This window comes from Diuraphis noxia, unplaced genomic scaffold (assembly GCF_037042655.1).
Source record: "Diuraphis noxia isolate RWA-SAM2 unplaced genomic scaffold, SU_Dnox_SAM2 contig0004, whole genome shotgun sequence".
Lineage (NCBI taxonomy): Eukaryota > Metazoa > Arthropoda > Insecta > Hemiptera > Aphididae > Diuraphis > Diuraphis noxia.
The window spans coordinates 57235211-57248563 of NW_028301714.1; the positions used below are offsets into that span (position 1 = coordinate 57235211).

The following is a 13353-nucleotide window of genomic DNA, read 5'->3' on the forward strand; positions in this document are numbered from 1 at the left end:
TAAGTTGAACTATTCATAGACATTTGAAATTTTCGATCATTATTAGTTTTTTAAAATTAATATCGATAAAAGTTTATTTGTTGGGCAGAAAAACTAGAAAATTTAATACAAGGCTCTTAACATATTGTTACAATGGCAATTGAAAAATAAAAGAAATATATTATCACAATTTTTTTACAAGCATTGAAAATTTTAAGTTTGACAACATATATAAAAATCATGAAAATTCGCAAATTATTTTAAGCTAGAAATACATAAAACTTTTTCTTTTTAAATCTAAGATTTGAAATTTTAATACAAGATTCGTTCCTTATCGATCATTAGACTAATGACACTGTAACATGTCGTCTACGATTCTAAGAACAGTACATAAGCATGCGCATGCACAGTTCACCAAATTGAATTTTTGAAATTTTTCCGTTTTAAAATCGGTATAAAATAGCTATAAGAGAAAGATTTATTTAGTTACTTCCCATGACCCGATTTCAATTTTGAAAATAAGTCTGTATTCGTTAACTATTTTACTAGGTTATGTAGGAAAAATAAATGTTTTAAAATTGAATATATGTGTATAAAATAAAAATACTTTCCATAATTTTTTTAAAAGTAAACATATTTTTTAAGCCTTATAAAATACAAAAATCAAAAATCTGTTTCCTGCATAACCTAGAAAATTTGATGATGAGCTCATACATATTTTTAAAATAATAATCGGACATCGGGAAGTACATAAACTACCTAATCTTCCGCTTGTTGGCCTAAAACTACAAAAATTACGGTGTTGGAGCACACCACTAGTCGTTGGATTTCTGTAGCGTTTGGCATTAAACTAGTGAACTTAGCAAGATTGATATGGAAATGGATGAACTTACGAGCCCTGATTTTAATGATTCAACAATGGTAACCATAGAAACTGACCGAGACACGAACGTAGTCAGTTTAAAAGAAGAAAAAATTGTTGAACCCAATAATATCATTATAGTTCAATTACAGTTGTTAATTATAGTGAATTCTTGTAGACTTTATAATAAACATGGAATCACACTTGGACGAGGTAAACAACAACAGAAATATGGGTATAACAACGCTATTGGTAGGTTATTACTTATTATCAATTATTTTATAACGATTATTAATAATTACACAAATAGTTTCAAAAATGCAGTGATAAAGTATGGTCATATTATATTATAATGAAAACCATATCCCAAGCAAAGTATTAAGTACATTATACGTTAAGTACATTCAAAAACAATCCGTACATACATGCGTGATTTAATTTAATTGTTTTTTAAATATTTATTTTCGTAACTTGGTCCATAAAACAAGAAATCACATTACCTCACATTCACTCAATACAATATTATATTTTTACTAATTTAATTCATGCATAATAATTATGTATTTATAAATTATATTCTACAATATTCCTATACCAGTATACAGTATACCCTACACAAGTAAAATATTAACTTACATAACTAAATGTTCGATTTTTAGGAGGATACTGTTAAAAACAGAAATTTGGATCAAATCACTTCACTTAAATTACAAGTTCCTATGTCTGTAAACCGTTTGTGTATGTTGGGTACATATGTACCAAATTTGGTGGAGCTTGATTTAACAGACAGTTTTCTACCGTCCTTCAGGTTATTTCGACAAAATTATTTAGGCTAAACAAAATATAATAAAAAAAACGATATTTCCCTACAGAGATTTTGCATTTAAACTTGATAATTTGAAAGTTCTAAAAGTAGCCTCATGCAACCTAAAGTCATTGGATGGAGTTTGGAACATACCAAACTTGGAAGAGTTATTCGCATCTGACAATGATATTAGTGACCTAATGCTATGCTCTACACTGGTTAAACTCATCACTCTAGACTTATCTAGGTAGGTATATTTTATCATAACAGGTATCATACTAAACTTTACTTTTTGACTAAAAATACATTTTATAGAAATAAAATCATGGATTTGACAAGGTTACATTTCTTAAACTTTTGCGAACAATTACAATCTTTATCTTTGTCGGGATGTCCAGTGACTAAAGTTGAAAATTTTGAGCAAAATGTTCGCAACATTTTACCAAACCTGAATCATTTTAATGGAAATCAAACTTTAGGTAAGATATGTTGAATATATTTAATTTTACTTTGAAAAAATAAATGTATCAATAAATTATATTTATTAAAAGAAATTGAACAAGATAAACCCAAATTAACTATTCAATCAATAGTTTGTGGCAATATTACTGCTGCATTACGAAGTAGAAAAACCAACCACAGTGGAAATAAGGTATCTACCGTATCTATAGAATATTAAGTATATAAAAAAAATTATTACTATAATATAAGTAAGTAATAATAATTTTCATGATTAATTTAGTATTAACATTTAATGTTGGCTAGTGTAGTATTAATAACACCACAGAAGTGAAAATAAATTATTAAAAATTTAATGTTTCAAAAAATATCTAACCTTTGATATAATAATTTTTTTGAAGCAAACACAAATAGGTAAAAAAATATTTTATTTTATAGGATGTACAGTTTGGAGATATACATAAGTTATCAAATGAAGACAAGAAGTAAATAAATTCTATTCTAAAATATAGAACAATTTTAAATTACATAACTAGTTTAACATTATAAGATTTTATTTATACAATAATTAAATTAAGTGCACAAATTTTATTGTAAGGTTACACATATTTTTTTTCATTTTCTTAATTTAATCAATGTATAACTTTAATAATAAAAAAAACAGTCTTCACAATTAATAATAATATTAACAGTTACGCAAACAAAATATTATCGACATTTAATTTTACACAAATTGTATCACTAACAATGTGTAATTTTCTTTAACCCTAATCAAATTGTTCAACACCACCTGCATTATCATCTGAATCTTGTAGATCATAATCAGTCATACGGACATCTTGATCTTCCCCATATTGAATCATTGTGTTAATAGTATATAGTAACCCAGAAATACTATCCTCATCTTTTATATTTAATGGTACAAATTGAACAAGACTATAGTCTTCAATCATTCTACCAATACATTTACTTAAATACCGATATTTCTTTCCCCAGCTTGTATTACTTTTTACATCAGACAGCAATGCACGAGTATCTGGCTCTAAATAACTAAATTAAACAATTTTAAATTTAAAAATTAAACATTGAAATAAAGAAAAAACAAATAATTACTTGTCCAAGTGTTTTCTAGCTGTTTTACTAAGTAAGTCCATTTTTGAAAGAACGTTAACATGAGGCAGTTCTAAATTTATCATAACCGATAAAGCAGCCATTGTTCCTATAATTTAATTTTACAAAATTAAGTATTTTCAAAAGATGTTTAAAAATATTCATAACACTATTTATAATTAGTAAATACTATTTCATATACAATTCTTATCCATAAGATGAAATCACACATGGGGCAATATTAAATGTTTTTATTATTAATAATAAGCTTAACAAAATGTTTTAAAGCGCTGTCTAAGACAAAATTAAGGTTATATACGGCAATAATAAGGCCTACTCTCACTTATGGATGTGAAGTATGGACAACAACAAGAGTGACGGAGAGAAGACTTAGAACCTTTGAAAACAAAATATGGATAATGATATGTGGACTAGTTCACGATGCAAGAACAAATGAGTGGAGAAGAAAGTTCAATAAGAAACTACAAGAAGAAATGGACTTAGCACCAGTCACTAGCTAAATAAAAGGACAAAGATTACAGTGGTTTGGGCACATAATTGGAAGAAGCGAAGAAGAAACCATTAGGGCAGTGTCAGAATGGAAACCAGAAGGGAAGAGACCTCAATGCAGACCAAGGCAGAGTTGGCTTGACAAAGTAGAAGAGGATCTTAAAACTGTAGAAATAAAAGAATGAAAGGAAATTATCCAAGATTGAGAGAAATGGAGGGACATAGTGTTGGCGGCAAAAACTCTAATAGAGTTATATATGCTAGTGATGATGATAAAACTTAGACACCTAAAAAATTAAAATCTCTGATAATATAAGTCTAAATGTCTGTTAAGAGGTATGAGAAAATAATAAAACATGTAACCCAGCTAATTGCTGAGATGACATAATACTTTTTTAAATAGCAGAAACGAATTTCAATATTGAATGAGTACCCAGGGTTGCAAAATTCACAAAGACCAGTAACCACAACATTGAGTTAAGTGCTAAAAAATAAAAATCAACAAATTAAAAGGAATCGAAATGTATGATCGCATAATTTTAAGAAGATTTTAAATGAAATTAATAAAAGGAACTTATGAAACAGCAGATGTTGAGTAAAATCTAGGGTTTTTTTTTCGCATGACTAGAAACATAAAATAATGATTAACATGACGCTACACCCGCATGTGTCGTCTCCGTATTACACGCGTACTACATAGCAAATTTTCATTCACTAGATTTAATATTGTGCTGTTAGTTTTGATATTAGAGTGAATTGACCCATTATCAAACTTTTTGGTAGGAACATTATCTGTGTTCTCATTTTGGTATTTTAATTTTTAAATGAGTTATGTGAATTTTCAAATATTCACACTTAACATGCTCATAACTCATTTAAAAATTAAAATATCGTAAAAAACCAACATGAGAACACAGATAATGTTCCTACCAAAAAGTTTGATAATGGGTCAATTCACTCTAATATCAAAACTAACAGCACAATATTAAATCTAGCGAATGAAAATTTGCTATGTAGTACGCATGCAAGACGGAGACAACACATGCGGGTGTAGCGTCCTCTTAAATCGGTTTGTTATAAATTAGTAACATAATACTGTTAATGTTTTATGCATAATATTAACAATAACTGACAATTGAGCTTGATTAATCTAATGATGCAATGGCTAAATTCAACTAAGTTATCTGAAAATAAAGAATAAGAATCAAACAATCTATTATTAAAAACCAAGATGAAAATATGAAAACTAATTACTAACTTAGATATTGGATAATTATTTACCTATGAAACATTGCATCAATAATTAGTGTGGATGTTGAAAGGTCTTTTAACAATGCATATAAATATTTTAGTTGGTAACCATAAATTTTAGTCAAATGATAAATTTATCTAAATATATTATTATAGTTTTTTTATTTTAAAACTACAAATAATGAAGTAAAATCATTATTTTAAATTAACAAAATAATGAAACATTTAAAAACTTCTTTATTTTATATTTTAAATTTTTTTCTTGCTTCTTCACATTTAAAATGCTCTTGTTATTATTATCACTTTAGAATCTAAATATATATATTATATTACCAGAAATGAACTTTGGTCCATCAACCATAAACTGTGAATCAATCAACATAACTGAACATACATTGAATCCCCAGTTTTGGAGTAATTCTGCCAGTTGTTTAACAGTTTTCATATGGGTATATAGTTCTATTTGTCCAGGTAAATCAAATAGTATATAGTCATCATCATCTTCACCCAACTGGTCTCTCAGCCAATCTTGATTTTCTATTAAATATCTAAAGGTACAATAGTATTTTGTTAAGATAAAATACTTAATCTGTATCAAATAGCTTACTTACTCCATACAAAATACCAATCCTCCATTGGGTCCAAAATGTAATATTTCATCATCCATAGCATCATCAACATGAATTAATTCACGTATATCAACAGTTGGAGAGTACTTGAAACGTTCAGCTGCTGGATCCAAATTAACTACCATCACTGAATTTTTTTCATTTTCAATATGTTCTGCTACAGCCGAACAATATGTAGACTGAATAAACATATAAGTAAAAATTACTATGAATAATTTTGGTAGTGATTTATTAATACCACAATATTAAGATATACAGATTATTTATTACAGAAAATGGATGTAAAAACTGATCATTAAATCTGTTGTCAAAGCAATAAGAAATTTTGTAAATAAATAATGGGACAAAAGCTAGAATGTTGAACATATTAATTTCCAAATTAATTTTTATATCATAGCACTTGGTAATTAGTTGGTGTATCATATATATTATATATTTTATAATTTTCATCTAGAAGATAGAGTCCAAAGAATCTTTGAATTCAGAATAGTTAGTATGCAGTGAATATGGTGGGCCTGGTAATGGACGATGTTGATAGTTTCAAGTACTTAGGATACATATTACAAAAGAATGATGGTTTTGACAAAGATATTATGCATAGGATTAAGAGTGGATGGATGAAGTGGAGAGAAGCATCAGGTGTTTTATGCGATAGAATAATGCCAATTAGGTTAAATGGTAAATTTTATAAGACAGTAGATAGCTGATGATGTGTGAATCTGAATGTTAGGCTAAAGATAAAACAATGGAGAGGAAAATTAGTGTTGCGGAGATTAAAATGTTAAGGTAGATGAGTGGAGTGACGAGAGAGGACAAAATAAGAAATGAGTATATAAGAAGTAGTATAGGAGTGGCTCCAATAATCGAAAAATTGTGTGAGAATAGATTGAGATGGATAGGACATGTTTTAAGAAGAGAAAAAAACTGAGGCAGTTTCAGTGATAAAGAACATGAGTGTGGACGGAAAAAGAGGAAGAGGAAGACCAAAAAAGAGATGGTTTAAAGTTCTAGAGTGCGATATGAGAATGACTGGTGTTTGTGAGGAGGATGCTAAGAATCGTTTTAAGTGAAAATGAATCACGGATGAAAAGCCCGAGGACAAAAAGTCAATTTTGAAAAAAAATGAACAACAGGTCCGGATTCATTTTTTTTAATGTCGGGCAAAAAGTCTGAGCACATTTTTATTATCAGACAAAAATCTGAAAATATAAATAAAATACTTTATTACATTTTCATCTATAATTATATTATATATAGGTATTTCATACTACACAAAACAAATAATTCAATACAAACATATTTATTTTGACTTAAGTAATTTAAATTATTAATATTACTGTAATAATGGTCGATATTTGTATTGAATTATTTAAAATTATTATTATTGTAGGCATCAATGTTTATATTGAATTAATTGTTTTGTGTAGTATGAAATACCTATATATAATATAATTATAGATGAAAATGTAATAAAATATTTAAATTATATTTACAGACTTTTTGTTCATTTTTTTTCAAAATGGACTTTTTGACTGATTACCAGTGAAAATAGAAAACCAGGGTGGCCGACTCCAAATAGTTGGGAGAACAGGTAAACAGGTGAAGGAAAAGAAGATTGTACATATTTTATACTCAATACTATAATAACTAAAAATACACAAAGAAACTGCAACATTATGGTGTTTACATCATATAAACAAAAATTAAGTTCATAAATTCAAGTCCAAATTATACTAAAAGAGGATAGTAATTATTTTTCTATATTAATAACAATAATAACATAACACGCAGATTGGCAATATTATCTAATTATTAAAAATTTACCTTTCCGCTCCCGGCTGGTCCCATCACCAACTGAGCATACCTCATTGTTTAAGTTGATATAACTCCGTGTCTATAACCACTAAAATTATTAAATCAATAAGAATTGTCTTTGTTAGTTAATTAAAAATTTTAATGTGTGACTAGCTTAATATCAAATGTTTTGATTCTTACTGAAATATAAATAAACTATAAAGTGGCGACTGGCGGATTCGCGGATTGCCGCATTGTTTTAATCACGAAATAGATAATATTATTAATCTGTTATTCGTGATATCAGATTTTGATATCAGATTCTTCTGTGGTTCTACTGTTCTATGGTTCGACGTTCGTGGTTATTATTCATGGTATGAATTCACTGAATTCAGCAATAACACGGTATAAAAATTATTGATAAGTTTACCGTGGTCACGTTTGTTGTGATATTTACGATTTACAAATTTACAATTTTGTATTGTAATTCATAATAACTGTTAAGCACTCGCGTGATTAAGAAGTTTTTATGTATAGTAGTTTGTATTAAAATAGAAGTTATTTATTTAAATTTAAAACTATAATTTCAAAAACATCATGTCTATGTTTAATTTAAGTGGTTCTACTCCCACGAATAACGCAGGGAATGCAGCAACGTAAGCATGTTTATTTAATTTATTTATACTATTTTTAAATAAAGGGTCATACGCTAAACCATTACCTCAAATAATAATTTACCATAGGTTTCAAAAAATTTTTATATTGATAAATTAATTAATTACAGTCAATTTTTTATTGTTGATAAGAGTTAAATTTATTCTTATTGTAAATTGATTAAGAAATACCTAAATATTTTTTCAATGGTATTCCTATTTTTAAATTGTTATGTTTCACAACAAATAATCTAACTAATTTTCAACAGCCCTCAATTTGGCATTGGAACATCTTTAGGAGGTTGGCCATCATCATCAACACCATCAACCACTACTAATTTTGGTAACATAGGGGCCACTAATAATAAGCAAACTACAAACACACAATTTCCTTCATTTGGTAATGTGGGTGCTCCTACAACTTCATTATCATTTGGAGCTAATCCTACATTAGCAACAACTACAACTAAACCGGGTAATTTTTTTAACTCATCATTATTAAGGAAAAAGAAAATTATTTTATATTTAATTATTTAGGATTTTCCCTGGGTAACAATTCAGCATCAAATGCTCCATTAAATCTTTCTTTTGGCTCAGCTGCAACTACAGCTGCTACAACCGCTTCTCCGTTTTCACTTGGAACAGCAACATTGAATGCCAAACCTACAGCAACTCTTACTGGTACCCAATTGACATTAGGAACAACTGTTAATGTAACTACTTCTGCTGCTCCTGGTTAGTCTTACCATATATATTAAATATATATCATAAAATATATAAACTTTTATATCTAGATAATATTGTGACAATGTTTAAAATGAATTAATACAGTGGTGTCATTTCATTTTTTAAATTTTAATAGGAGGGGCAAAAGTTTTTAATAGTCAATATAACTTAACTAAAAATCAGCTTACAAACTAATTTCTGGCTTATATTTTCATCTCAATACTCTACACATTTTAAATAATTTCATATTATGTTTTAGACAAAAATAGCTTCATTTTATTACAAAATATATTTGGGTTGGCCGAATAATTGTGGTACCTATAAAATAAACCTTATAAAATGTTAAGTGTTCCGTCATTCAAAAAAGATTGGTACTGCTCGGATATGCGGTCTACCGACATTTTTCTGCTCAGATATGCGGTCTACATATTATGTAGACCGCACACCTATAATACGCAGTTAATAGTAATAGTAGTATGTAAATAAATAACCAAATTAAAATAATAGTCAAATATATTAATTATTAGTATATTAGTAAAAATCATTAAAAATAATGGTATGTAAATAAATAATACAATACGCAATGTCATAAGTCAAAAATATTTTTTAAAAAAGCAAAAAAAATATTACTAAGAAAATTAAAAATTATGTAAAAAAATATTAAAAATAATTTTATGTATAAAAACCTTAACGATAAACTGCTTTAATGTCCCTCAAAAATGCAATAAATAAATCAGGTTCTTCTTTCCTAGCAACTTTCCAACAATAGTGGTCGAGATGCGATTGCAAAAGTTGCATGGTTGTGCCTCTCATCGTTTTCATAATTTTTGTTTTTGCATCCAACCATGATCTCTCTATGCTCTGAGTGTGAGCTTTCGTCAAAAGATCAACGTAATTTTGCTGGTGGTTAACAGTGTTATGAATATATCCATTATCTTTCAAACATCTATAGGCTGCCCACTCGTCTGAATGAATAACAGAGCCAGCTTCACACTCTCGTAGAATAATTGGTAGTAATGTGTTTTTATCTCTTCGAAGAACATAAAAATATCGGCAGTCAGAACCATTTTTAAGCCCAAAAACCCAAGGTCCATCAACTCTTCGTCCATGGTTTCTACCGTTGTATATTTCAGCATCACTGTCTTCTGATGAAGCGGGTTGATCACCATTAAGTAACCTTCCACGATTATATTTTCTTTTCCGGCAAATCTTGCCTCATCAATCTGTATTGGATTTATGACAGTTCCCAGCATCTTTGGTCGTTTTTGAACAATACTTGAACATACTTCACGACACATATTAAACCAGTCAGTAACTGTCTCCTGGCACCTACCTGTTAGTGTGGCTGTTGTTCTAAGAGGTATGTCCAATACAAAAAAAAAAACCAATTCTAATATTTCTGTCAATTTTAGTTTACTATTAGACTTGTTGTTCAAGTCCTCATAGTGAAAAAATTTATTGTCTTGTCGTGCACTGCGTGAAGTCTGGCACCCTTTTTTTTTTGCACCGAAGAACCGGATGAAATTCACCTCCGCGATCACGTTTTCTACTATTTACCATTTCACTACCGCACTTATGGCATGGTAACGTTTCGTTGGCAGTATCTAATAAGCCATGCTCCCTTAAAAATGCAGTGGCATTTTCTTCACTACAGGCGATGGTCGAATAGAACTCTTTTAATTGCATGATGAATATACGGTTAGGTTACTGATCGACGGCTGTTCGATTATTAACAAACTTAATAAATACACTACCACACTGTGATATATCAGTGATTTTGTCTTTTAGTATCCAACAATAAATATAGGTGGAAAATACAAAACTATATCGTAGGTATACATTATATTACAGCAAAGTATATTTGGGTCAATTTTATCTTTTAATGTTTTTTTTTATCGCTGCTCAGATATGCGGTCTACATGTATGTTTGTAGACCGCGTCCCATCGGTAGATCGCATATCCGAGCAGCACCAAAAGATTAAGAACCACTGTTCTAGAGTGATCGTGAATATGATTTCTAAAACATAATTGAAGTATTGAAACATTTTAATTACCATCTTTTATTAAATAGAGGTTCTTTAGAAGTTGTGGATTAATTTATAAGTGATTGTTTTATTTTTAGTATTTATATTGTATCAGAAGACCAAATTTTCTATATTTCAATCTCAAAACTAAAAATATTAATTACCACCAATAATTGACTGTTTATCATGCCATACCTCAAATTAAGCCATTGGAGTGATGAAAAAAAAACTTCAAAAATTCATCACCAATTTTTGATTATTCTTTCATATATAAAACATCTATTCCCAAAATATGTCACTAATTTTTTATAACAATTTTTAGTTTCTCGTGGCCTTGGCGGTTTAGATACAACTTCAAATTTAAATCAGGGTAAATTGTTAATTCTAAATTAATACATTTTTATCTTCAATTAATCTTTGTTTTTGTATGAAATATTTAGCACAAAATAAAGCTGTACCTGCTCTTGAAATGCCTGTGCCTAATGAGATTTTACAATTGGTCAATAATTTAAAGCAAGTATTTCATTTGAAATCATTAATTGTATAATTATTTAAAAATAATCATTCTTTTAGATTTAGATTTAAATAATATTTGTTAATGTATTATGTATATATATTTAGTAATGAAATAATTAGTCAAACATATATTTTTCATATTGTATATGGAAGTTTGTTTTAATTTTCATTATTTTGTGAACACAACATAGTGATAAAAGTGCTAAATTGCTGTAATTTGATATTAATGTGTGCAAAAAATGTATATCAATGTTATATGATATGTGTTGTGTATCATCAACACAATCAAATATACAATACAATGTTAAGATATGTTTAATGAAGTATTTTAACTGTCTTTACAGAGATTTTCTTAAGCAACAAAAAACAATGAGCACCGAATTGGCACGTATGTCATCTAAAGGTTCAAATGAAGTAGCAGGGGATATAACATTGTGCCAAAAAAATCTACAGTTTATAGAACATAATTTAGATAAACAAAAAACATCTGTTGAAAAGTTAAAATATGAAACCAATAAGGTATATAAATAGTTTAGATTATATTTATTTAAAATTAATTGGTGATTTTTATTTATTGGAATTATTTATACATAGTGTTTACAAGATTTCGAAATTGCTCAACGTAATCATGATCATCCAGCAATGGTTCAAACAGATATGGAGTCTAATATAAAATACTTTGCTGAGCTAATCAAATCATTGCAAGAGAAAGGAAACATATTAAAAAATGAAATTGAGAATACTCAACAATATTTAGCAACATTGCCTTATAATAACAATGTAACGGTGGATGGTATGCTTAAATATCTTTATATGAGTCTATTATTAGGTTTCTAAACTATATTACATGTTAGAGTTAAGAAGAATCGGGGAAATGTATTACAAGAATGTAATTGCATTAGCTGGTCATTTGCATGGTATACATAATGAAGTTCAAGTGTTAAAAGCAAGGCATTTGTCTTTCCGCAGAGAAATATTAAATGACCATACAAATATTTTTCAATTGAATCAAAATCCAAGTTCATCTAGTTTCTTTACATCTCGTCCAGATACTACTGGTCCTAATCCATTTGTAGGGTTAAGTAAGTGAATAATACAAATATTTTAAAATTTAATTTCTTATGCATATTTAACTATAAAATTCATATTTTATTAGATATAACAGCTTCAGCAGCACTAAATTTAGGAACATTTGGATTGGATCAGTCTGGTATTCTTCAAAACCAAGGTTTGTTGAGAAATTATACAATTAATCTGTTAGTTATATATATTTATTGTTATTAATGTTTGTTGTTTGATTGTTCAAGGATCATTATTCTTTTTTTTTTTTAAACTTAAAATAAAGACGTGTTTAAAAATATAAATATATATATTTAAAATTTAAATGGAAAAAAAAAATACTGTTTGAATTGTAAAATATTTACAGATGCAAAAAATGTGCAATCAAATTTTGGATCAAACTCATTATTTGGAACAAACACTCAACCAAATAATACAACGCAATTTCAAGGTTTTTTTCCTAGCCAAAAATAACAGTTAATTTATGTTAAGTAAGAGAAAACTACATTGAATTTTTTTTAATAAAAACTTGTCCATTATATTTTGCTATTTTTAAATAAACAATGATGCTACATTAATTTGTTAGCATTGTGTTTGATCAATTTAATGTTAAAACTTTATTGAATTATATTTTTTAAAGTATAATTAAATATAAGTATACAGTAGAAAAAATCAAGTTTTTGCATTCAATTAAATAATGAAGTAAATTCAATACTGATGGTAATTGATAATTGAAGTTACACAAAACTTTTAGTATACCTAGGCTAACCAATTTTCAATAATATTATTGTATTATCTTTTATAAATGAAAATTGAATATTTTATTTCTATGATTTTTAGTTTTTTTAATTTTAACAAAATAACTGTCAGTTTTTAATTTTTGTATAATATGATACATCATGTAACTTTCACATTTATTATGAAAAGCTACCCAGACTACTACCCAAAAGTCTGAATAAAGGATATATATCAAATT

At 27.8% G+C, this 13353-nt stretch overlaps 3 protein-coding genes across 4 annotated transcripts; 2 read left to right on the forward strand and 1 right to left on the reverse strand.

Moving 5' to 3' along the window:
• Positions 1–943: 943 nt before the first annotated feature.
• On the forward strand, positions 944–2838 carry LOC107165920 (leucine-rich repeat-containing protein 56-like). Its single transcript, XM_015514356.2, has 6 exons — positions 944–1093; positions 1501–1649; positions 1714–1893; positions 1962–2125; positions 2198–2298; positions 2544–2838. The coding sequence occupies exons 1-6, from the start codon at positions 1034–1036 to the stop codon at positions 2592–2594; spliced, it is 705 nt and encodes a 234-aa protein (XP_015369842.1). The 5' UTR covers positions 944–1033; the 3' UTR covers positions 2595–2838.
• On the reverse strand, positions 2517–7706 carry LOC107165919 (GPN-loop GTPase 3). 2 transcript variants are annotated; one of them, XM_089226013.1, is made up of 6 exons: positions 7601–7706; positions 7430–7508; positions 5588–5784; positions 5310–5524; positions 3219–3324; positions 2517–3155 (listed from the first exon to the last, which is right to left on the reverse strand). In XM_089226013.1, the coding sequence occupies exons 2-6, from the start codon at positions 7472–7474 to the stop codon at positions 2873–2875; spliced, it is 846 nt and encodes a 281-aa protein (XP_089082139.1). In that variant the 5' UTR covers positions 7475–7508; positions 7601–7706; the 3' UTR covers positions 2517–2872. The 2 variants fall into 2 exon arrangements, with proteins under 2 accessions (XP_089082139.1, XP_015369840.1); XM_015514354.2 differs by having other exon boundaries at positions 7430–7659.
• Positions 7707–7883: 177 nt separating this feature from the next.
• Nup58 (nuclear pore complex protein Nup58) lies at positions 7884–12979 on the forward strand. The gene is made up of 10 exons (XM_089226012.1): positions 7884–8055; positions 8322–8527; positions 8590–8787; positions 11125–11172; positions 11243–11315; positions 11663–11837; positions 11913–12111; positions 12173–12400; positions 12475–12546; positions 12745–12979. The coding sequence occupies exons 1-10, from the start codon at positions 7997–7999 to the stop codon at positions 12849–12851; spliced, it is 1365 nt and encodes a 454-aa protein (XP_089082138.1). The 5' UTR covers positions 7884–7996; the 3' UTR covers positions 12852–12979.
• Positions 12980–13353: the final 374 nt, after the last annotated feature.